Source organism: Arachis hypogaea, chromosome 10, assembly GCF_003086295.3.
Source record: "Arachis hypogaea cultivar Tifrunner chromosome 10, arahy.Tifrunner.gnm2.J5K5, whole genome shotgun sequence".
NCBI classification, from domain to species: Eukaryota; Viridiplantae; Streptophyta; class Magnoliopsida; order Fabales; family Fabaceae; genus Arachis; species Arachis hypogaea.
Window position 1 is genome coordinate 3,866,946 of NC_092045.1, and position 25,970 is coordinate 3,892,915.

The 25,970-nt window shown below is 30.4% G+C and overlaps 1 protein-coding gene and 1 long non-coding RNA gene across 3 annotated transcripts; one reads left to right on the top strand and one right to left on the bottom strand.

Moving 5' to 3' along the window:
• The first annotated feature begins 7,425 nt into the window (after positions 1–7,425).
• LOC140175449 (uncharacterized) lies at positions 7,426–25,735 on the top strand. Of its 2 annotated transcripts, none has more exons than XR_011866254.1 (4): positions 7,426–7,603; positions 7,695–7,749; positions 7,838–7,966; positions 25,287–25,735. It is a non-coding gene; the product is annotated as an uncharacterized lncRNA (long non-coding RNA). The 2 variants fall into 2 exon arrangements; XR_011866253.1 differs by lacking the exon at positions 25,287–25,735 and adding an exon at positions 9,469–9,678.
• Positions 13,219–18,288, bottom strand: LOC112714726 ((3S,6E)-nerolidol synthase 1). Its single transcript, XM_025766383.3, has 6 exons — positions 17,770–18,288; positions 16,075–16,483; positions 15,587–15,805; positions 15,346–15,484; positions 14,613–14,861; positions 13,219–13,637 (listed from the first exon to the last, which is right to left on the bottom strand). Exons 1-6 carry the CDS (start codon positions 18,227–18,229, stop codon positions 13,344–13,346), a joined length of 1,770 nt encoding a protein of 589 aa, XP_025622168.2. The 5' UTR covers positions 18,230–18,288; the 3' UTR covers positions 13,219–13,343.
• Positions 25,736–25,970: the final 235 nt, after the last annotated feature.

Here is a 25,970-nt window from a genome sequence, read left to right on the forward strand (position 1 = left end):
TTGAATCTATGGCCTTCTTTTACTTAAATGGATTTTAAACTTTTAATACCCAATTTCAAACTTGATTTTTGGTTGAACTGTGCAGCAGAAAATATAAGAGACAATTTAGCTTTGTCTCATAAACTTCAGAAAACAGAACAGTAAAAAAAAAGAAAGAAGTTGACACAGTCATGTATCCTGGTTTAGTTGCCTTCAAAGCAACCTACCTCCAGTCTCTGCCACAATTGTGGTGGAATTTTCACTATAGTCAAAGTATTACATACACCAATTTTCTAGGATTCACCCAATCTTATCTGGACTTACAAGTTTCTCCCTAAACTTGACTTGGTTATGCTAATACCTAAATTCTTTACACTAAATGCTTACCCAACTTAGCAATGGATACCTCACAGATACTTGACACAAGACAGAGAATTACAACCAAAGGGAATATGAAACCATTCTTAGCTTTTCTTCAAGTATTTCACTCTTAGGCTTTTTCACAATGTCTCTTAGTCAGCCTTTTATCTCTCAAAGAAAGTACAAAAAGATATATATTGAAACTGAAATACAAGACAATCAACATGAAGGAGATTGATGCATAATAGCCTTTGTTGCTATAAGTTGAATCAGATTAAGCTATCTCTGATGAAACTCTTCATCTTGGTGGAATGTTCCTTTAGCTTAAAAACATTGTCCAAAATGTTGAACTCTTCTCAAGAAAGCTCTTAAACAAACTCAGATTCGGTTCTCTCTCCTTGCTTCGAAACAGAAAATTATTTTTCCTTTTATATCTTGTGTAGAGTCACCGTTTAGGTTTTTCTAAGTCAACTCTTTGAATTCTGAGCCTCTTTAGCTTGTCCGCTTACCTTCTTCATTTAACTCTTAATTAAGAATTTCACAGCCGGTTCTTTTAGCTTTACGGAAGACCTCAGAACAGCAAAAAAGAACTTGTTCAATGGTAAACCCAAATCCAAACCATTAAAAATGTCCTTTGACTCCAAGTAACAATTTGAGCCATTGTTTTTAAGTAGAGATAATCCGTCACCAATTTTTATTTTTCAGAAATGGTGTCACATACAGTAGAGAAGTGAAGAAATCAACTTGCATGCAAATGGAAATTATTTATCTTCAACCTCTGACTTAGCTTAGCTTACTTTGATTAGGGCGATTAGACATTTATTTTTGTGATTTACATACCTTTCTCTTTCTTTCTTCTCTGGTGAATGAACCAGAAAGAAAAAACTCTCTCTCTCTTTCTTCAAGAATTTGACCAAAGAAAGCGTTGTGAACATTGGCTATGGATGACTTCAACTTGAATGAATAATTTGGGCTTGGATTGATTACTTTTCTTTTAGACTGAATAATTTTTTTATTACTTTTTATTTGGACTTAGTTTGTGGATTTAGTACACTTCAGCAGCTTCTGTGTATCTTTGTTCCATTTAATTTGGGTTGCTATAATCATTTGTTTATTTGGCCTGTAACACTAATAAAAGTTTATCAAAAAAATAATTAGATATTTAACCCAATAAATTAATATTTATTATTATCATTAAATTAATTGTATTTTTATTTCAATAATTTATTTTTTATATAAAAAATAATTTCTATTAATAAGTCCCTTCACCACATTTAAAAAGCAACAGCAATTTGACCACAATTTACTTAATCAAAAAGAGATAAATAAAAAAGGAAAATACTCCCATAACTAAAATGATGAGACTAGTACCCCACTAGTCATATCAACAATTTCATTACATTCTTGAACCACACAAATAAATTTCAGCATACCACGCGTTAGCGAAAAAGAATACCACATAACATCTATATGTATAAGGCGAGTACTACGGTGCTGAAACAAAATTTTTTCAATACCTACTGAAATGAGGTGGTGACAAGAAGAGTTGGACACGTATTGCTATTATTATTGCAGGAGGAGACACAAATTACAGAACAGCAGTAGTAGCAAGAGTTGTATTGGAAATATTAAGTAGTTATTAATAATTAAATAAAGATAACCTTTTTTATTGGTTTTTGTTGTCATTGAACATGGATATGCTATTTTCATTTTGTAGTTGGACCAAATTATTCCAAAAGTGAACCATCGATCAATAATAATAATAATAATAATAATAATATTTGGATATGGCATGATATTTAGAGCATGTAGTAGTTATTTATAGTTTTGTACATGAAAATTAAATAGGACCACGATAATGCTATCATAGTAATAATGAATTAAAATTATAAATCCCAGTAAAATAAATAAATAAAAAAAATTAATAATAATAATAATAATAATAAAATCTTAAATTCTTCTATTATTTTATCTTTTTTTTTACAAATTTATTAAATCTTAAAATACAAATTTTTAATTAAAAAATTATCTTTATTATAAAAGATAAATCACATAATTTAAGCATATATATAAAAGTCTAAAATAAAATAAAGAAAGTTAATAAAAAAATAATAAACAAATTAAAAAAAATGTGTTCGAAAAATTATAAACTCTAGCTGCTAAATCCTAAACCCTCTAAATTCTCGACAACAAACTCTAAACCTTAACCCTCAATTCAAAATCTCTAAATCCTAACTTAAATCATATACCATAAACACTAAACTACAAACCTAAATAAAAAATACTAAATAAATAACCTTTAACTATAAATGCTAACTCATAAATTCAAAATTATAAATCACACTTTCTATTTTATCAACAATAAACACTAATTTCTTAACCCTAAATTCGAAATAATATCATACATAGTAAAATATTAATAAAGATATTTTGTATCACTTTTTTAATTAAAAATACTAAAATTTTAATATTTATTGTATACAATCTTTTAAATTAAAAAATTTATACTAAAACCTAATATTTCAAAATGTCAAATCTAATATTGTAATGAGTAAACGATTTTCTAATTTTTATGTGAGGATAATTTTGTTTCAAAGGATTTATTAAATAATATTAAAGTTAATCTAAAATCTTCTTCTATTGTTTAGCTAGTAGTCATAAAATCATTTATAGATGTATACCTATAATTTTCATAAATTGCATTCTATTTTTTTTTTTTTGGCCATACAAATTAAATTATGTGAATAGACTAACATACATTAACATAGAATAGACATATAACTAATTTTTATTCAGGACATATACATAATTTTAGCCTTCAATCAATTTATTAATATGAATTATCATTGTTTTTAAATCCTATATATATTCTTCTTTTAGTTTTATTTTCTTAAAAATTTACTATTCTTTTAAACTTTGAATGACTCATTAATTACTTTGTATTTATTATGCTCTTCAATTTTTTTATAAAAAAAAATATTAAAATTATCAAATCACAAAATACTAGCAAAAATAATTTTTTTTTTAAATTTCTAGAAATTTTTTAATTTAAAAGATTATATACAATAAATATTAAAGTTTTAGTATTTTTAATTAAAAAAGTGATACAAAAATTTTTATTAATATTTTATTATGTATGATATTATTTAGGATTTAGAGTTAAGAAATTAATATTTATTGTTAATAGAATAGAACTTGTGATTTATGCTTTAGAATTTATGAATTAGCAATTTATGGTTAAAGGTTATTTATTTAGTATTTTTTATTTAGATTTGTAGTTTAAAATTTATGGTATAAGATTTGAGTTAGAATTTAGGGATTTTGGATTGGGGATTAAGTTTAGAGTTTGTTGTTGAGAATTTAGGGATTAAAATTTAGCAGCTAGGGTTTATGATTTTTCGAATATATTTTTCTCAATTTGTTTATTATTTTTTTAATTAATTTTATTTATTTTATTTTATACTTTCATACATGTGCTTAAATTATGTGATTTATTTTTTACAATAAAAATAATTTCTTAATTAAGAAATTATGTTTTAAGGTTTAATAAATTTGTAAAAAGAGATAAAATAATAGAAGGATTTAAGATTTAATTATTATTATTATTATTATTATTATTATTATTATTATTATTATTATTTATTTTACTGGAATTTATAATTTTAATTCATTATTACTATGATAACATTATCGTAATCCTATTTGATTTTTATATACAAAACTACAAATAACTACAACATACTCTAAATATCATGTCATATCCAAATATTATTATTATTATTATTATTATTATTATTTTGGCCCAAAATAATTTTTTATCAACAATTCATTTTTCAAATAACTGGGTCTAACTATTAATAATAATAATAATAATAATAATAATAATAATAATAATAATAATAATAATAAAATTATTATTATTATTATTATTATTATTATTATTATTATTATTATTATGGCCCAAAATAATTTTTTATCAACGATTCATTTTTCAAATAACTGGTCCAACTATAAAATAAAAACAGCATGTCCATGTTTAATGATAATAAAAACCAATAAAAAAGTTATCTTCGTTAAACTATTAACAACTGTTTAATACTTCCAACAAAATTTCTGTACCACTGCGCTACTCTGCGTTTGTGTCTGCTCCTGCAACAACAATATTAACACGTGTCTAACTTTCTTTATCACCACCTCATTTCAGTAGGTGCTGAAAAAATTTTGTTTCAGCACCATAGCATAACCCTATGTATAAATGCTTTTTTGCACTCAATACCATAAAATCTTCCCTTATTTATATAACACGTTTTTGTACACTTCAAGATTATTCTAAGAAGGAGATATAAACTAAAAAATTGGGAGATACTCATATAAAGACTTTAAAATGTTTTTTTTAAGAGAATTTTAATAATTAAAATTTAATTTATATAATTAATTAAATTGTATTATTTTTATCAAAATTAAATTAAACAAATTGATTTAACTGAAAAATTGATAAATCAAATTTTAAATTGATCTAAATTAATATTTTTTTTATAAAAAATAGCTATAATACTCTTATTATAAAAAATAATAAAAATATTTTTATTATATATATTAATTTTAAAAATTCTAAATTCTATTTCCATGAAGGCATAGAGAAAAAAGAAGAGTTAGGATTTAAAATTTTTAAAATCTATATATATATATATAGAGAAATATTTTAAGTCATTTTCTATAACAGGATATTATAACAATCTTTATAAAAAATATTAATTTAGATCGATTCAAGATTTAGTTTATCAATTTTTTCGTCAAACCAATTTATTTGGTCTAATTCTGACAAAAATGATACGGTTTAATTAATTATTTAAATTAATTTTTAATTATTAAAAAATATCTTTAAAAAAAGATATTTTAAACATCTTTATGTGTATTTATTTTCTATAAAAAAGAATATTAATTTAGATTAATTTAAAATTTAATTTATTAATTTTTTGGTCAAATTAATTTATTTAGTTTAATTTTGATAAAAATAATATAATTTCATTAATTATATAAATTAAATTTTAATTATTAAAAAATATTTTTAAAAAAAGACGTTTTAAGTGTATTTATACTAATGGTTCCAAAATATAAGCCAAATCATTTTTTTTTGGGCATGACCATTGTGAATTTTTTATTTTTAATATTGGAGTGGTAGTAGTGTTTTTCTTAAATGTGCATTGTTGAGGTGTTATACTTAAATGTGGGATCATTTAACTAAAGAAGCAGAAATCGGACCGTCTGATTTTTTAGAGGTACAGAAATCGGACCGTCCGATTTCTAGAGGTACAGAAATCGGACCGTCCGATTTCTGAAAGGTACACAAATCGGTCCCAGAAATTTGTGGGAGGTACACAAATCGATCCCAGGGATTTGTGTTAAAAAAAATTAAAAAATTTTAAGTACAGAAATCGAACCCAAAAATTTGTGTACTTTCACAGTTTTAAAAAACACAAAAAATTACCATGTTAAAATATATCACCACTTTTACTTCCATAACAAAAAAAATTAGCCGACCATTGATACATAATTTCAAGCGATAGATCCACGTAATCTCAATTGTTTTCTGAAATTGAACATAGTAGTGACATGTATATATATATATATATATATATATATATATATATATAGTAACGAACTTTTTCCCAATTATATGTTTCAAATTTTGAGTGAAATCACTATCCATCATCATCCTCATGCATCACGCATGACACAGCCACATTTTCCTCCAATATATCTTCGAATGTGGATCTAATAAACTTCTCTGCATAAACAACACGATTAATTAAAAACTATTAAAAAATTATCAAAATTTATTATTATTAATTATTATTTTTAATTAGTAATTCAATATTTTTAATTAAATAATTTAATAATATATTTTATTTTACATTTTTAAATATTAATAATTAATTAATAATTAAAAATAAAATTTTTGATAATTTCCTAACATTCAATTCTCACAACTCGCAAATTGTTTATAGGGTTAGTGTTCAAATTGGTTTTCAAAAGATTGCACGATCGTCAATTTTGTCTCCAAAAATTTTTTTAATCAAATTAATCTTCGAAAGATTTGACATCGATCACGTTTGTCCTTCTGTTTATGGGTTCATAGATTCTGTTAACGGCAGTACACGTGGACCATTAAGTGACAGGTATGTTAACAGGTGTGTACGTACCCAGTTGGAAGCTGACAAGATATGTTCTCTTTATAATGTCAAAATAATCTCTATTCCCATTTTATAAACCCTAACCCCCAAATTGAACGAAAACATTAAGGAGTGGTGTTGCAGTGGTACAAAGACATCACCCAAGTTTAGAAGCTAGGATGCAGACCGGTGGAGGACAAAGTGCTGGGCTATCACCGCGATCGGTTGGTAGCTTCGGCTCTAGCTCCTCCATGCGAAAAAGGAGGATGAAGATGGACAGAACCTATTTCTGTGGGCTGAAAACTGTGATCAAGAAATTTGGAACACCATAAAATCCAGGAAGATTGTTTCACACTTGTCCAAGATATCCGATGAGTTTAAATTAGTATAAACCATAGTTTCTTGAACCCCCCTTTCACCATTAATATGAGATTCAATTTTTTCACTTCACATGTGCAGAAAGCAGCCATTGTAACTACTTTAATTGGGTAGATGATAATGAATATGAAATTTTTGAAGTTGCAAAAGGTGGGCAGAAATAGAGTTTGAAGTTGAAAGTGATTATGAAGATTGGAAAGTGAAACTAGGTTGGAGAATGGGTAGTTTGGAAGCTGAAGTCAGAGTAGTGAAGATGTTGTTTTTTTTCATGTTTGTCCTAGTAATAATGTGTAAACCCCGGTTAAATTCGTAGATAATTAGTCAATAAATTAGTTTTTAATAAGGAGGATTAAAAATATGAATATTATATTAAATTAGGGTAAAACTCATCGAAACGAGAATTTTGACACTAATTTCGAGAAAAACGGTCCAAAATTGGACCGAAAGGACCGAACCGGTTGAATCGGACCCAAACTGGGATGTCGGTCCAACCGGACCAGCCCTTTTAAGTGACCCCAAGCCCTTCGTCCCCTTCATTCCAACAGAAACGAAGCTTTCAGCTTCCATGGGAGGGAAGAACGAAAACTTCACCGAAACCCTTACGTTATTTTCCAAATCCCATAACTTCTCCGTCTGAGCTCCGATTGCCGCACCATTTGCGGCCATGCGTCCACCGCGTCGAGCTCTACATTTCTACTGGAACAATTTCACTGGTAAATTATTTAATCACTCTCAGCCCTCTTTTCCCCCAATTTTCGAATTTTTTATGGGAAGGTTGAATTTTTTTGATTTATGATGTTTTAGGATCCAATTAGCTTGAGGAAAACGTTCGCTCTTGCTTATGTGAAGCTTGGGTAAGGTGAGGATACGATAATTCTATTTTATTTTCATTGAATTTGAGCTTTGAGTATTAAATTGGATATACATGTGTTATGAATGTGTATTAGGTTGTGAATAAATAATTGGAGCTTGAAATTGTGAATACTGAAACTTGGAGGAAGCAGATTAGTTGAGTTTTGAGGGGCTTCCTTGGTTTTGAATAAATAGCTTTGGTCGTTACATGGAAATCGGCCAAGGTATGGTTTATGTTTCTTGCATTTAATATATAATATTCTGTGAAAACTTAGGCTAGATGACCATAGGATAAGTTGTAATGAAGGTGTATGTTTAATGTTTAGTAATTTGTCGATGAATATATTTGGTTGAAGTTTATTGGATAATTAGTTATTAATTTTGGATGGTGAATGTTGCTATGTTAATTTGGAGAGAATTATGGTTGAATGTTATTGTTGATGAACATGGTTGGTTTGGTGCTTGTTGATTAACTAATGATTTGGTAAATTATTGATTTGAGGTATAACTATTGTGGAGGTTGTTGTGATAATGAGGTATTTTGTGTTAGAAGTCTAGGATTAGTGAACTATGGTCCTTAGTTGAATTTTGGTTGTTGAATTTGAATATTGTATCAGTATAATTGTTGATCTAAGGTAGATTTATTGTGGTGACTATTATGATGATGAGGAAGGGTATGTTGAATTGAAAAGAAAGCAGGTTTGGACCCAGAAAGGGTGGCAAAGTCCAAGTTTTAGAGGAGATGCTGTCGAAATTTTATAAAAATTAGAGATTTTGTTTATATGATTATTTAAAAATATTTAGATTCAAAAGTTATATGGTTTGATTTAGAGTTATTAAGAAAATGAGCATATTTTAAGTTTGATTCATTTAGAAAAGAATTAACTATGTTTTGAATTGGAACTATTGATGGACGGAATGGGAGGTGTGATAATGAAGGATAAGGATTGAATATGATTGACGTATAATGATGAATGAGATGCGATTGAGAATGATGTGGATGTTGATGAATTATAATTGAATTATTTATATGGCTTATGAATTTGAATAATCTGAGATACGAGATTCCCTGGATCAAGTGCCGTGGCTTGCCACCACGTGTACCAGGTTGAAAACTCGATACTCTGTTGACCCTACGACGTAAGTGTGACCGGGCACTATATAAATTCCCGAGAATGTTACACCCATTGAGCAATATTGATTATTTGAGAAAAAGCTATGCACAGACTCTTGGGGATGCACGTCGGGGGACAGTCTAAGGACAATTCAAACTTGTCGGGTTGGCTGGATAACCGACAGATGAGCCTCATCAGCCATAGGACAGGCATGCATCATACGCCTATTACTTGAATTACTTGCTTGTGCTTTAATTGGGTGTGCCTATATGTACTTATCATGCTAAATGTGTATTTGTTACCTGTAATAACTGTAACCTTCTTGTGTTTGCCTTATCTGTCTATTTGTCTGTAAAAATGCATGAAGGAGCTGGAGTTATGGAGGAATGGCAGTATGGGACTTAAATTTAAGGTTAAGTTAAGTTAGGATTAAATATTTTTAGAAAACCACCTTTTATGGCTTCTGTTTAATACTTTAAGCTCTATAATCTGAGTGTCGGCGTTCTAGGATTGTCTCTGGCATTCCCAGGACCTTATATATTATGTGTGTGGCACCTTTACCATACTGAGAACCTCCGGTTCTCATTCCATACTATGTTGTTGTTTTTTAGATGCAGGTCGAGAGGCATCTCGTTAGGCATTTGGACCCTTGAAGTGGAGTGGTTACAGGGTTATTTTGTTATGCTATGATGTGTATATATGTACTTGATTTTCTCTCCGCATAACTCGTTATACGGTGGATAAACTGCACAGTCCTCCTCATCAGAATCCAATGCTTGATTCATATCTTCTGAATGCCAGGATCCACAATCAGATTCACTGTTAGAATCTACACCTCTTTCTGATTCTGAAAAATTGATAACAAACAGTATTTACAAAGTAACACAACACACCACTATAGAGTTTCATAAATAAAGTTTCATAAATAAAGTTTCTAACACAACACTATAAATAATATAACAAAGTAAATTGCATGTCACCTGAATCCGATATCTCATCATCTTCAATATCCTCATAACTAGAGTCATCCGTATCAATTGCCTTTTCAGTGATCTTGTGAGATGCAGGCCTAGACTTCTCCTTGTTTCCATATTTCTTTGAACTTGAATTCTTACATGCAACAACCCCACTATCACTATCACTATCACCAGAACTCTCATATCCATCTCCCAAGATCTTTGGAAGCTTATACAGACTATCTTCGGTACTCTCGTACGAATCATGAGAGTCACTATCCTCCTGAAGTGGAGTTGGGGTAACAACTCTACCACTCCTTGTCACATTGGTTCCCTTCACTGGTTCTTTCTTTTTATCTCCAACAACATGCTTCTTGATAGGCTGAGATTTTGAGGGTTAGCTGTGAGTCTTCAATAGTTGGGACTGAGCTTTTAAGGGTTGGGTAGATGACTTTGATGGCTGAGATGAGGATTTCAGGGGCTGGTTGTACAGAACAAATTGTGTTTCAGGCTGTGATTTGGGCTGAGACATGACCTGTGATTTGGGTTGGAATTTGGGCTGGGATTTGGGCTATGGTGGTGTATTATTGGGCGTAGACATGGGCTGTGGTTTGGGTTAGGACAATGGCTATGATTTGGGCCTTAAATAGTATCTCTTATTCAACTGGAAAGTATTTGTGGCCTTGAGTTTATAGGTGCTCTGGTTCTCTAATATAACTAACTCATCATCATCCTCACTCATACACTCCACCATGTATGGCTCTGAGACTCTATGCACAAAATAAATATTGATTGAATTGTGATTCCTTCTACAATCCTTCACCATTTCCAACAAATCAGCATCTACTTCTAACTTCCTCAACCCAACTTCAAGCGACATTTTGGGTACTTTCCAGCAACAACCGTCCACCTCTGAATATCCTAAGTCCTTATAATATCCCTTTATAAAGAAAACATCTAGCGTATCCCCTTCAACTCCCGCTAACACTTTTGTATTGTCTGGTTCATAAATTTTTGATCCACCTTCATCATTTTTAAACTTTCCACCATGATGGAAAACAAATGTCATTGGATGATTTTTCATCTACAAATTAAAAATAGCAATAGTGAATCAAGAGAGTGCACTCTGTTTTATTTTTATTTTTTAGTACAATTTATTTATGTTTCATCAATAAAATTTCAATCACTACTTTCATCTAAAACGAACACCGCAAAAAATCAAACCCTGTCTTTTACATGAACTAAACAAAACAAAAAATTTAATTTATCCACACACATTGCATTCGGCCATATCAAAACAGAGAGCATCCACATTTTTTCAACATACACAATGTCTGAACCATTAAAAAATCCTGGCAGCAACTACCCCCATCACAAAAGTCCTAACCCAAAATCAACCAATATTCAAAATCATCAAATATGATACCACACATTCATATAAAAAAAAAAGGAAAAAGAAGTAGAGAAGAAACTCGTCATGCAAGAGAACTTACCTCTCACCAGAGATAGCACCTGCCACCGCAGAAGACTGGTGGCCTTCAGATTGTGACGAGGAGGACCAATCGCAATGCGAATGGCGTCGCTGGTTATCGCTTCCACGGGTAATCAGAGTAGCTGCTTCTTGTCACTCTGTTTCGGTGACTCTTCGTTGGTTTTGGGTGAAAGGGAAAAAAAAGTGTAAGTGAAAGTGAAAGGGAGAAGGGGAATGAGAGAGTTACTTCAGTAATAGGGATTTTTGCTATACGACGTCGTTTTGGATGAATCTAGGTGTCACTTAACGGTCCACGTGTACTGCCGTTAACGAAATTTGTGAACCCATAAACAAAAAGACAAACGTAATTGATGTCAAATTTTTCGAAGACTAATTTGGTTAAAAATTTTTTTGGGGACTAATTTGAACATTAACCCATTATTTATATCTCACATTTTTTAATGATTTGTGCGTGTATATATAGTAATATATAGTTATTTTAAAAGGTGTTTTCATGTTTGGATTTATTTTTATTTTGAAGCCGACACCTAACAAACTATATATATATTCAGAAAACATGATGATTGAATACTTTATGTTTTATTTATCTGCTATCCTTACCAATTTTAAAAGTATATCCATGAAAATATATTTTAAAGCTATAGTTTGTTACGTTCAAAATTTTAAAAATATAATCTACCAATATATATGTTAAATATTTTTTATATATTTATATCTATTATAGTCATTTTAAATTTTAGAAGTAATTTTATCTATTATTATTTATTATTATAAAGTGTAATCGTTAAGAATAATTTTTATTTAACCGAATATAACAGCTAAAATCCTAGAAAAATGTTTTTAAAAAATAAGATAAAATAAAATAAAATAGACAACTTTTAAAAAATATTTACAATATCAAGCTTACCCCCAAGTTGAATAAGAAAGGACCACAAGAAAATAAATAAATTTTGCATCCTACCTATGATGGCATATGGATCAAGAGGAGTATCTGATCTTATGAATTTTCATTCGCGGAAAATTACATATTCCATGCCAAGGGACCACATGTATCACTTAAGTTTAAGTGTTTGTTTGGTACCATTATTTTGATAAAAATAAATAAATAAATAATTTTTTTTATTTTTTAATGTATTTGACAAATTTTTAGTAGTGAAATAAAAATATTAAAAAAATAAAAAATATCTTTTTTAAAAAGTTATAGTTTATATTTTTTTTAAAAGATTTTTTTTTAAAAAAAAGATGTTTTTCATATAATAAATAAACAAAAAAGTATTTTTATATTGTTATACTCAAACATAATTGATAGATAAAATTATCTTTTTACATGAGATACTCAAATATAAAATTACTTTTACTTTTTCATAAAATCATTTAAAAAAAGATAACTCAAAAAAATATCTTTTCTTAAAAGCTCACCCAAACAAGCCCTAAGTCTCAATGCAATTACTTTGTTCTTTTCTTAGTATTAATTAAAAACAATAACAATAAAAAGAAAAACCTTCTTAGCCTATTATTATTATTACACTGGTTGTCGAATACAATAGCAACTACTTCAAGTATGTAAATATGTCGGGTTTCTGAATCATGTGTATAATAACAAAGGTAGCAAGCTAAGATGCATCATATCAACTTAACATGTTTTATCTCTCTCGATTATATATGTTTTATTTTATTTTGAAAACGATTATATACGTTTTATTGAATTCAAGCAATTAGAGTTTTTATACAACTCTTGAGTTATGAAAATAACCTAAGTCAGCTCTCATTAATCATCATTATTATTGACAATATTGTATTATCAATAATTAAGAAGATAATAATCTAAAATTATTTTATTTGTTTTAATTTAACATTCTTAATTTTATGCATAAAATATTTAATTATAATTACATACTTAATACATCTAAGGATATCAAATTATTCTAGTAGTAATTAAAGAATGTAAAATAATAAACTTAATACAAAATAAAATAACTTTGGGTGCTTTGGTCTAGTTTTCTATTTTGTAAAAAATATTTTGGTTGAATTATATGAATTAAAGAAAAAGAGAATTGTCATAAAGCAAAGACTTGACTTGAGGCTCAAGCATGGGAAGGGAGTGGTGGTTGTCATAAGTATACATCAAAGGAACCATCCTTGCAAGATTGAGAGAGGCCTTAGTGAATGGCTTAGGGAATGTGTTCTCAAAGAAGCACTCTTGGTTGAGCCTCTTCCATGCATCATTGATCATATTCATAACTTCCTCTCTTGCTTCTTTCCTTGCCAACCCTTTCTGTTCCATCAATAAACAATCCACGTATGACCCATCATTGCCCTCTTGATTCTCATCCTTCACAAATCAAATATCAAAACACTCAACTTAATTAAGCCTAGTACTACTCATAAATAAATATGGGTATCTGACATTTTTTTCTTCTTTCTTTTTCTTTTTGAATTTAATTAATTAGAGAGCAAATTTTTTCAACTAAAATTAGTCAATTTTTTTAAATTATTTTTAATATAAATTTTAAATTTAAATTTTAAAATCTAAATTCTAATTTTAAACTCTAAATTTTTAAAAAAATAATTTTACAATAAAAAATTGATTATATTAACCAATTAAAAAAAGTTCATTTTCTATATTTTTCTTTTATATATATATATATATATATATATATATATATATATATATATTTCATGCTTCATACATATTAAGCGCTTCTTGGATGTTGATTTAATCAGTATATACTTGTCTTTCTACATTTAATTAGATTTAGTAATTATGATACATTAATACTTTTTGAAAAATTACTCTATATTGTGCGATAGTTATTTGTGGCACGCTTGGGAAGCTTTAAAGTTATTTTTTTAAATTTTTTACTTATATAAAAATAGTAGTATTAATATTTAGTATAATTTTTAAAATTAAATTATAATTTTTTAAAAAATTATTTAAATATTTATAAAAAAATTAAAAAAATAATTTCTTTTATAATAAAATTTTTTTGTCACATTTCTTTTAAAATAAGTATTTTTAGAATTAAAAGTCAAATATAAAATAATTTATTTATAAATTATTTTTAATATAAATATTTATTATTTAAACTATTTTTTTAAAAAGAGTTTAATTAGACTGATTACCCAAACTAAACCTTACTCGTGCCGGATTTTTTTTTTCTTCACAGATTGTATATATGAATATAATTTTTCTTGGATGAAGAATTTTTTGTGGCTATAAAGTAGTGACTGTATGTGTATACGATTGCTTGCCAAATTAATTATTATATATATATGTGGCGTTATTACAAAAAATATCTGTACCTACCTCAGCATTTCCCAAATCATCCCAAAGCCGAAGAATAGTTGCCGAAGAAGAAATTATATCTGGGATTCCGTCTATGATTTTAACATTTTCACTGCTCAATCCTTCACCCAACATAAAGAAAATGTGAACCAGCACAATATGCACCCCACAGCTTATTATTCCATTTTTCAAGTACTCTTCAGAACTTGGACTCTTCCCTGAAGCAAACCATTTTGCTTCAACTAAGAAGGCTTTGCACAATCTCTTCCACTGCACCAAAAATTATTGGATATATATATAATCCCTTAAGTCCACATTCTGTAATAATAATAATAATAACATATTTTTTTGTTATTTCTAATTTCTTTTAAACGTACAATATATACTTTGTTCTATTTATATGTCACTTTTTATTTTCTTCTACGCATTTAAAAGATTGGTGATGGATGCATGGTACACCTGGTTTGTCAACATGTACCGTCAATTTCAAGAGAATATATATAAAAAAACGTGATAATGATAAATAATAATGATGTAGATACAACAATTCATGTGTGTGTTTTTTTTATCAACTTTAAAAGAATTTATTTTATAATATGATCTTAGAACTTTTATAATTTAAAAGTTTAAAATTTAATTTTTATTAATCTTTAAAAAAATATTTTAAAAATGTGTTACAGATATAACTATTATATATTAATAGAAGAGAAAATAATATAATAAAGGATAAAGTAAAAAAAGAAATTAATTTTACTGCGTTTCTAAGAAAATTGTTGGCATCCCATCCATGTTTTTGGTAGATCTTGAAGCTGATTTCATTAGTAAGATCATAGAGGACCCTAAAGCATATTCTCATGTAATCTGGTAACTCATCAGCAACTGTAACATCCCATCTGCATTATTATATATTAAGCAATAAATTAACCAAACCATAATTTTTGGTTTCATAGTTATCTTTCAATAATATATATATGTAATTAGTGAAACATATGTACCTAGAAACAACATCAGTGAAAAGAGTGAGTTCATCTAAAGTCCCATACACATCGAAAATGTCATCTATTATGTATATGAAAGAGATTGATTTAGTTAGATCAATCCTCTCTTCTGAGAAATTAGGATCTGAGAGGCATGCCAACGACCAAATGTACCATTTCAATGGTTGATTTCTTGCATACTGTAACTCATTGGGTAAACCAAGTTTTGTCCACCATCTGTACATGAAAAAGAATATTATATTTTTATTTTATTATGAATATTTAAGATTAGGTGAAAATCAGGTCCAGTCGACTTTAGGTGAAATTGATAGCTAAGAGTCGTTAGATGAAAATTTAGTCAAATCAATTAAATCATCTAATGGCTCTCATTTATCAACTTTACGAGAAATCTACTGAATCTGAGTTTCCACCTTAAGATTATATATTTATTTTTAATAATCATAAAAATAACGAACATTCCAAAATAATCAAACTAGCACACTTACTTAGAGATTTGAATGATTTCCTGCTGGTGTAAGCGTTGCAACAAAGTGAAATCCATCTTTGCAAGTGCTTTTAAGGAACCAAACCATTCATTATTATTATTATTCATGCCACCATGAAAATTTCTTAAGAAATCTCTGGCAGTGAACATTGGCAAGCTTTTGTGGAAAGGGTTTTCAATAGTGCTCCTCACAAACTTGGCTTCATCATCATCATTGTCAAGGTAAGCCAACCTTTCCTTCAAGAACTTGCAACTGAATTCTCCAGCTTCATCTAGCATGTCTTCTCCCTTTATGCTTATTTGTGAGGCTTCATATAATTCCATCATTCCCTTCACGATGTCTCCTCCTCCTCCTACTAATAGTTCTTGCCTGAATTTTCCTTCCTTGTCTCTGAACTTTTCAAACACCTCTGCGGATGTTTAATTTCCATTGATCATGATCAAATAAAGTACAAATAAGAGGAGTGATCATGCGAAGTTATCCTTATAGAAAAAGGATAATTAAGAACTATTAAATAATTGAATATGTTTAATTAAATTTAACTATTCTCAAATTATTGGACACACGTATATGAAGTTGTATGAAAATTAAACAACTTAATGTGAATAATTATCTATAAATAAATCATATATGCATACGTATACATATATAACAAATTTTTTGAAAAAGATAAATATGATAAAAATTTATATACAGTTATTTTTAGTTATTTTTATGTAAAATTAATAATTGAGAATTATTAAATGAGAATTGCTAACAGATTAGTAGAATTTGTGATGTGTAGTTATCAATTAATCATTATTAATATTTTTAATGATGTGAGATGATATCTAATGATGTAGGATTAGAGCATCTCCAACGGTAAATAAATGAAAGATCCGTTTACGAGACCCGTTTACAGTTTGTCTGACAAAAAATGAAGACTAACCGTTAGAACAATATAAACATGAATTTCAGCACATTTTTCAAAGCAAGCAAAGCCTTGATCAGAGAGATTTAGTTTATTTTTATTTTAATCAATGATATTCTAACATGTGGCACTTAAATTAAGCATAATATGTTATCAATAAATGACTGGTCTTTATCTTATTATATACCAACTTATTTAACTTTACGCATATAATTAAATATTATAATTATTTATAAATTAAATACGATTTAGTTATTTAAAAAATTATATTAAATAATTAAATTATATTTAATTTATTAATAATTATTTTTTATTAATATTTTTTAATAGTGAATTATTTTTAAATTATATTATTAAAAAAAATTAATTATATTTATTTTAAGTATTTTAATTAATTAATTAAGTAAGACCACAATAAGGACTAAAGTTAGTTTCTCCTAATGGAGAAGAGAGAGATATTTTGAGTTTCTATTTATAATTTATGACGCAAAAGTTGATGTGGAATTACCTTTTATAATAGGTGAGTCATAAACAAGAACGGAGATGAATTCTTTATTGGAGATGATCTTACTCGTTTTTTCTTTTAATGATTAAATGTTGACTACATTTTAATAAAAGTATGCCTTCCGGACTTTTTTTTATTAAATATATAATTTGATTTTTTTAATTAAATTATCTTACGTTAATTTCTAACTATTAATTTTACGTAAAATTAAATGTATTATTAATAAATAAGATAAATGTTAAGAAAACATTTGAAGAAAAAAGATGAATAATTAGCATACCTGGAGGCACAAAGTGACCTTGTTGTCTGAAGAGACGAAAGGAGAGAGCAAGGTGATGAAGATGATGGTGGGCAAAGGCACCCCCATGACCAAAAGTGGTGGAAATGACGACATAGTCCCTCTGTAAGAATGAATGAATTTCCTCTTGAAAGTGGTAATCAACATTTAGACGCTGCATTGCATCAATCATTTGCATTCCTTGCAGTGAATTATTATTTTCACTAAGTAGTGCATGCTTCAGTTCCATCAGTTTCTGTGCATGATTAATGCTTATATCATCCTGAAAAACAGTTCTTTGGTTTTGCTGAAGAATGTTCCATTGGTTAGCATGAGAAAGATGTGCCTTTGTTGCAACATAATGAGGCTTTTTGAAAGATGTTGGGAAACACCATTTTGAATAATGGAGGGCCATGGCACACAATTGGTTATGATGGTAGGGATTGGATTTGAATAATAACATGATTCATGCAGGTATTTAAAGGACCCTATAACCACTTTCCTTTCTCTCCTACATTCCATCATTGCGACCCTACATACCTCCACTAACATATTGTAATCATGAACTGATAGACAAAACTTGAAACTTTTATAATTGAATAATATGTTAAAGAAAATAACTAATTATTTATTTATAAGACAATTTGCTACAAATTACTGTATATTAATATATAGATATTTGTTGGGTTTTTTTCTCTCTTTTGTGAGGCCCAAGCCCAATATTTTGGGGGTGTATTCTTGCACCCTAGTGTCACAATCCTAATTCAGTTTTTGAGGGTTATTGAGAGTGATAGAGAGTAGCCACAAAAGAGAGAAAGAAAGGGAAAAACAGAATTCCCATTTTTGTCCAAAGCAGCAAATTTCAAATGGCAGTTTCTCAGTTGTTTACCGTTGGATCGGCTTGAAATTTAAACTGCATATTCCTATCATCTTGTTCTTCATTCTGAACGGTGAAGATTTTAATTGGAGGTCTGCAGAGAGAGAAATTGGCTTCGACATTAGCTCTGTTTTTTTGGGTATATTTGATCTTCTTGCTTTTTATTTGTGAGCTTTGGTGCTTTGATGTTTTGATTGGTTATATGCACATTTTTGTGCTTTGTTTGAGACTCTCTTGTACCTCATTTGATTATAGTGGAGCTATTTCATTGGTGTGGACGACCCGTGGTTTTTACCTCTCACATTGAGGGGGTTTTCCACGTTAAAATCTTGGTGTGTTCTTGTTATTACTTTACTTGCTATATTTGCTTGTTATAGTTGCTGCCATATTGTGTTGTGAGTGCTTCCATATTGTTCTTGTGTTGGACATTTGTGTCGTTTCCGCTGCTAGGCTCTTTCATACTGGTATCAGAGCTTGTTGGTATTTTTCTGGGCTTGTGATTCTGTGAACAATGGAAGCTAATACTAATACTAGTAGGATGATCACTCTTAATGGTCCTAATTATGATTTGTGGAAGTCAAAGATGGAAGATTTGCTTTATGTCAAAAATTTTCATCAACCAGTTTTTGGTACAGAGAAGCCTAATGATAAGTCTGATGATGATTAGACTTTGTTGCATAGACAAGTCTGTGGATATATTAGGCAGTGGGTTGACGATAATGTGTTGAACTATATTATTGGAGAGACACATGCTCGGAACCTTTGGATTAAGCTTGAACAGTTGTATGCTCGGAAAACTGGGAATAACAAGATGTTTTTGATCAAGCAGTTGTTGGCTTTGAAGTATACAGATGGGACATCAATGACAGATCACTTGAATAATTTCCAAGGAATTATGAATCAGTTATCTTCCATGGGCATCAAGTTTGATGAAGAGGTTCAAGGATTGTTACTTCTTGGCTCCTTACCAGACTCGTGGGAAATTCTCAGAATGTCATTGTCCAATTCTGCTCCTGTTGGTGTAATCTCTATGGATCTTGCCAAGAGTAGTGTTTTGAATGAAGAGATGAGAAGAAAGTCACAAGGTACATCGACTACACATTCAGATGTTCTTGTTTCTGAGTCTAGGGGGAGAAGCAAAAGTCGAGGTCCTAAAGGTAGAGATCAAAGCAGAAGCAAGTCTCGAGGAAAGTATAAGAATATTGAGTGTCATCATTGTGGTCAAAAGGGACATGTGAAGAGATTTTGTTGGCAGCTAAAGAAGGAGAAAGCCAAGGCAAGTAAAGACAAGAGCACAAATAAAGATGATGGTAACAAGGAAGACAAGGTTAATGTAACTCATGATGATTTTCTTGTTGTTGAGGAGTTTGAATCTGTTAACCTTGTTGATAATAGCACTAGTTGGGTGATTGATAGTGGTGCTTCTATTCATGTTACATCTAGGAGGGATTTGTTTACATCTTATACTCCTGGTGATTTTGGTGATGTGAAAATGGCTCATCAAGGTGTTGCAAAATGTGCTGGTGTTGGACAGGTTTGTTTAGAAACCTCCAACGGTACCAAGTTGACTTTGAAGCGTGTGAAGCATGTTCCGGATATTCGGTTGAACTTACTTTCTGTTGATAAGTTGTGTGATGAAGACTTGGATAGCTCATTTTCTCGTGATAGCTGGAAGCTCACCAAGGGTTCCATGGTTGTTGCTAGAGGTACAAGACACTCTACTCTTTATTTAACTCAAGCAAAGATTGTGAAAGATGTTGTTAATGCTGCTGAGTTTGTTGATGAAACTGATTTATGGCATAAGAGATTATGTCATATGAGTGAGAAGGGTATGAATATGTTATCCAAGAGGAATCTTTTATCTGGTTGTAAGGTTGCTTTGCAAAAGTGCAATCATTGTTTTGCTGGAAAACAAAACAGGGTCTCTTTTAAGAGCCATCCACCTTCAAGGAAGCCGGAGATACTTGATTTGGTGCATTCTGATGTATGTGGGCCGATGAAGACAAGAACACTTGGAGGGTCTATCTATTTTGTAACCTTTATTGATGATCATTCCAGGAAATTATGGGTTTACACTTTGAAGACCAAAGATCAAGTTTTGAATGTGTGCAAGCAATTTCAAGCTTCTGTTGAAAGAGAAACTGGGAAGAAGTTGAAATGCATTCGTACTGACAATGGCGGTGAGTACTCAGGTCCATTTGATGCTTATTGTAAAGAGCATGGTATAAGACATCAGAAGACTCCTCCAAAGACTCCTCAGTTGAATGGCTTGGCTGAAAGGATGAACAGAACACTGGTTGAAAGAGTTAGGTGCTTGTTGTCACAATCTGGATTGGCAAAATCCTTTTGGGGTGAAGCTTTGAGCACTGTTGTTCATGTCTTGAACCGGACACCATGTGTTCCCTTGAAATTTGAAGTGCCAGAGAAGGTATGGTCAGGTAATGATGTTTCTTATGATCATTTAAGAGTCTTTGGATGTAAAGCTTTTGTTCATATTCCTAAAGATGAGAGATCTAAACTTGATGTAAAGACTAGGCAGTGTATTTTTATTGGCTATGACATGGATGAGTTTGGTTACAGGTTTTATGATCCTGTTAACAAGAAGGTGATTCGAAGTAGAGATGTTGTCTTTGTTGAAGACCAAACATTGAAGGATGTTGATCATGCAGAGAAGCCAATGGTTCAGCCTAGTGATGATTTTTCTGAGCTGGATATTACTCCCTCTATGCCTATGGTAGAAGATGGTAGAGTTGAAGCTCAAAATAATGAGCATGATACAAGTGCAGGTGAAGATGGAACAGTTGATCCGATACTTGATGAAGTTGGTGATGATGATCAAGATGAAGAACCAGCTTTGGAAATTCCTGCAAATGCACTCAGAAGGTCTACAAGAGAGAGGAAGCCTTCATCAAGGTATTCTCCACATGAGTTTGTTTTGTTGACTGATGGGGGAGAACCTGAATGCTTTGGAGAGGCTGTTGAAGATGAAAGCAAAGCTCAATGGCTTAAAGCTATGCAAGAAGAAATGAAGTCCTTGCTTGAGAATGATACCTATGAGTTGGTGAAGCTACCGAATGGTATGCGAGTTTTGAAGAACAAATGGGTATTCAGAATCAAGAATGAAGAACACAATTCTATGCCTCGGTATAAGGCTAGATTGGTTGTTAGAGGTTTTAGCCAGAGAAAATGTGTTGATTATGAGGAGATCTTTTCTCTTGTTGTGAGGATGTCATCCATTCGTGCTGTGCTTGGATTAGCAGCATCTCTTGATTTGGAGATTGAGCAAATGGATGTGAAGACAGCTTTTCTTCATGGTGATTTAGATAAGGAGATCTACATGGAGCAACCGGAGGGCTTTGTTGTTAAAGGAAAGGAAGATTTTGTGTGCAAGCTTAAGAAGAGTCTTTATGGGTTGAAGCAAGCTCCAAGACAGTGGTACAAGAAGTTTGAATCTGTTATGGGGAAGCATGGTTACCGTAAGACAACTTCAGATCATTGTGTATTTGTGCAAAAATTTTCTGATGATGATTTTATCATTCTTTTGCTTTATGTGGATGATATTTTGATTGTGGGCAAGAATGCTTTGAGGATTAATGAGTTGAAGAAACAGTTGAGCAGGTTCTTTGCTATGAAGGACTTGGGTCCTGCCAAACGGATTTTGGGCATGACTATTACTCGTTATAGAGATTCCAAGAAGCTTTATTTGTCACAGGAGAAGTACATAAAGAAGGTACTTCAAAGGTTTGGCATGAATGATGCCAAATGTGTTGCTAGTTCTTTTGCTCCTCATTTTAAGTTGAGTACCAAGCAGTGTCCAACCACTGATGAGGAGAAACAAGCAATGGATGAAATTCCTTATGCCTCAGCTGTTGGAAGCTTGATGTATGCTATGGTGTGTACTAGACCAGACATTACTCATGCGGTTGGTACTGTGAGTCATTTTCTCTCTAATCCAGGTAAAGAATATTGGAATGCTGTTAAATGGATTATGAGATATCTCAAAGGTACAACTAACTTGAGTTTGAGTTTTGGTGGTGAGAAACCTTTGCTAGTTGGCTTTACTGATGCAGACATGGCAGGAGATATTGATTCTCGAAAGTCTACTTCAGGTTATTTGGTCAAGTTTGCAGGGGGAGCTATTTCATGGCAGTCAAGGCTACAAAAGTGTGTTGCACTTTCTACCACAGAGGCAGAGTTTATTGCAGCAACTGAAGCATGTAAAGAGTTGTTGTGGATGAAGAAGTTTCTTGCAGCACTTGGTTTTAAGCAAGACCGTTATGTCTTGTTGTGTGATAGCCAAAGTGCTATTCATCTTGCCAAGAATTCTACTTTTCATCCAAGATCTAAACATATTGATGTTAGGTATCACTGGATACGGGATGTGTTAGATTCCAAGTTGTTGGAACTTGAGAAAGTTCACACTGATGACAATGGTGCTGATATGATGACAAAAGCATTGTCAAGAGAAAAGTTTGAAACATGTTGTTTGATCGCCGGAATGGCGAGGGCCTCCACCTAGTCGAGAAGGGGGAGATTTGTTGGGTTTTTTTCTCTCCTTTGTGAGGCCCAAGCCCAACATTTTGGGGGTGTATTCTTGCACCCTAGTGTCACAACCCTAATTCAGTTTTTGAGGGTTATTGAGAGTGATAGAGAGTAGCCACAAAAGAGAGAAAGAAAGGGAAAAACAGAATTCCCGTTTTTGTCCAAAGCAGCAAATTTCAAATGGTAGTTTCTCAGTTGTTCACCGTTGAATCGGCTTGAAATTTAAACTGCATATTCCTATCATCTTGTTCTTTATTCTGATCGGTGGAGATGTTGATTGGAGGTTTGCAGTAGGAGAAATTGGTTTCGCAAGAGAGAAATTAGGTTTCCCGTTTTTACACAGAGCAGAAATTTTGGAACGGCAGTTTCTCATTCTTTCACCGTTGGATCAATGTGAAATTTGGACTGTAGATTCTTCACATCTTGTTCTTCATTCTGAACGGTGGAGATTTTAATTGGAGGTCTGCAGAGGGAGAAATTGGCTTCGACATCAGCTCTGTTTTTTGGGTATATTTGATCTTCTTGCTTCTTATTTGTGAGCTTTGGTGCTTTGATGTTTTGGCTGGTTATATGCACATTTTTGTGCTTTGTTTGAGACTCTCTTGTACCTCATTTGATTATAGTGGAGCTATTTCATTGGTCTGGACGACCCGTGGTTTTTACCTCTCACATTGAGGGGGTTTTCCACGTTAAAATCTTGGTGTGTTCTTGTTATTACTTTACTTGCTATATTTGCTTGTTATAGTTGCTGCCATATTGTGTTGTGAGTGCTTTCATATTGTTCTTGTGTTGGACATTTGTGTCGTTTCCGCTGCTAGGCTCTTTCAATATATATGTAAGGAAATATTTCAAATGCATCGGGAGTACCGGTGCACCAATTATTTTAACCGTTGATCTAAATTATAAAAAATATATATAATATATATTAATTAAAATCAATAGTTAAAATAACTGGTACACCGGTGTTCTCCGGTGCACTTAAAATGTATCCTATATGTAATACCAAATTAAATTTGGAAGATGTGTAATGTCTAAATCTAAACCCATCGTGATTACAGCTTTTTGTCTATCATTGTTGATAAGAGAAAGCATAGGAATTAATTTTGGAAAAGAACGATAGCCAATGAAATATTTGTATAATGTGTATAATGGATGTTTATGGAGTATTAAAGATATAACCATTAGTGTTACCTTTTCCTATTAGCTGAAACTTTTGGAATGAGTGGTATCATGACATGGTATTAGAGCGCTAGATCCGAAAGGTCAAGAGTTTGATTTGTAACTCAATAGCCCATTGTACACATTGTACAAATAATCTATTGTCTCGCTAGCAGGACCTATTAACTTTTGGTTAATCAATATTAAGATAATTTTTTTAAAAAAAATTTAAAATTTATAATTTAAGATATATAATTTAAAATAAATAAAATAATTTTAAAAATTGAAAAGTATTAGCTCCATCCTAAACAATATTCTATTAGTATATATTCAACATGTGAAAAAGTATATCACTCTTAGCTTATTTTTTACATTTTAATGTATTTAATATATTAAAAGTATAATTTTTTTTAAAAGAGTATGGTATATATTATACTCTTAAAACATATGATAGCAAGGATCCTCCCTAACTAACATTATCTTGTTGTACATGGTATCTGTGGAAGAAATTAAAGAACGTCATTTCATTTACGTATGTGGATATAGCGTCAAGGAATTATTTATGAATACGTTTATTTTTGCGGTATCTTTATAAATACGTTTGTTAACTTTAATTTTCAACAGATGGAACATTATTTTTCTTTTAAATTAATTTCCATTTTTCAATTTTGATAGCCCATAATTAATTTATACCTATTATATCCTTTAAACATTTATTAGAAAGAAAATATTAATTGAGATTTTAATCATATAATGAAAATTTGTAATCACAAATAAAAGGAATTTTGCCCTTTTTCCTTTAAATTTATAATGTTAATAAATTTTAGTAATTATCTTAATGATTATAGTTAATTTAAAACGGATAGAATAGTTAACGTCTAATTTTTAGAGAATATCAAAACAATTGATAGATATTTGTTAACAATTTTTCTTTTCTGGACAGAAACGGATATGTATGACGTCATATCCAGTATGATTTTTCCTAGCAGCAGATCCAGTGCGACTCAACGTAGCAGATGTCTGAATTTTTTTAGCACTGGAAAAATGTGCGTATTAACTATAGTCATCAGTTGGTCATGACGTATGTTCCCCGTGCACATATCGAAACAAATAAATAATGTCAGGAAAATGGACAGATATTATTATTAGGCGCGCACGATTCAATTTCTACCGCAGAATTGATAAGATATTTTTTTGGCTTGCATATTTATGATGTTTCTCCTTTAGATATTTATTATGCTTTTTAAGTTTGGATAGTTTTGGAACTTTTAGACTTACAGGCTCTTAATTATTTTTCTTTTCTGTTTTTTCTTTGGGTCTTTGACCCTCGTTGTCCACAAAAAAAAATATCTGAACTTTAGTTATATATATATACATACAATTTACAACCAATGAAGGAGGAGAGTGCATAAAATTTTACTGCTTCTCTAAAATAATAATAATAATAATAATAATAATAATAATGATGATGATGATGATGATGAAGAAATTTGTTTAGTAAAAATAAAATTAAATAAAAAATAAAACTAAACTTCTAAAAGAATGTACATTAATGATAGAAATTCACGTGGTTTAAGATATATAGTTGGTGAACTTACCTCTTTGACACGAAGTTCACGTGGTTCAG

Bases quoted from the DNA above. Each gene is read 5' to 3' on its own strand.
- LOC112714726 (XM_025766383.3), bottom strand. From the start codon at position 18,229: ATGTTATTATTCAAATCCAATCCCTACCATCATAACCAATTGTGTGCC. The intron at 16,484-17,769 runs GTATGCTAATTA...AAACATCCGCAG, and splicing joins AGGTCACTTTGTGCCTCCAG to AGGTGTTTGAAAAGTTCAGA. The intron at 15,806-16,074 runs GTAAGTGTGCTA...TTTCATGTACAG, and splicing joins GAAATCATTCAAATCTCTAA to ATGGTGGACAAAACTTGGTT.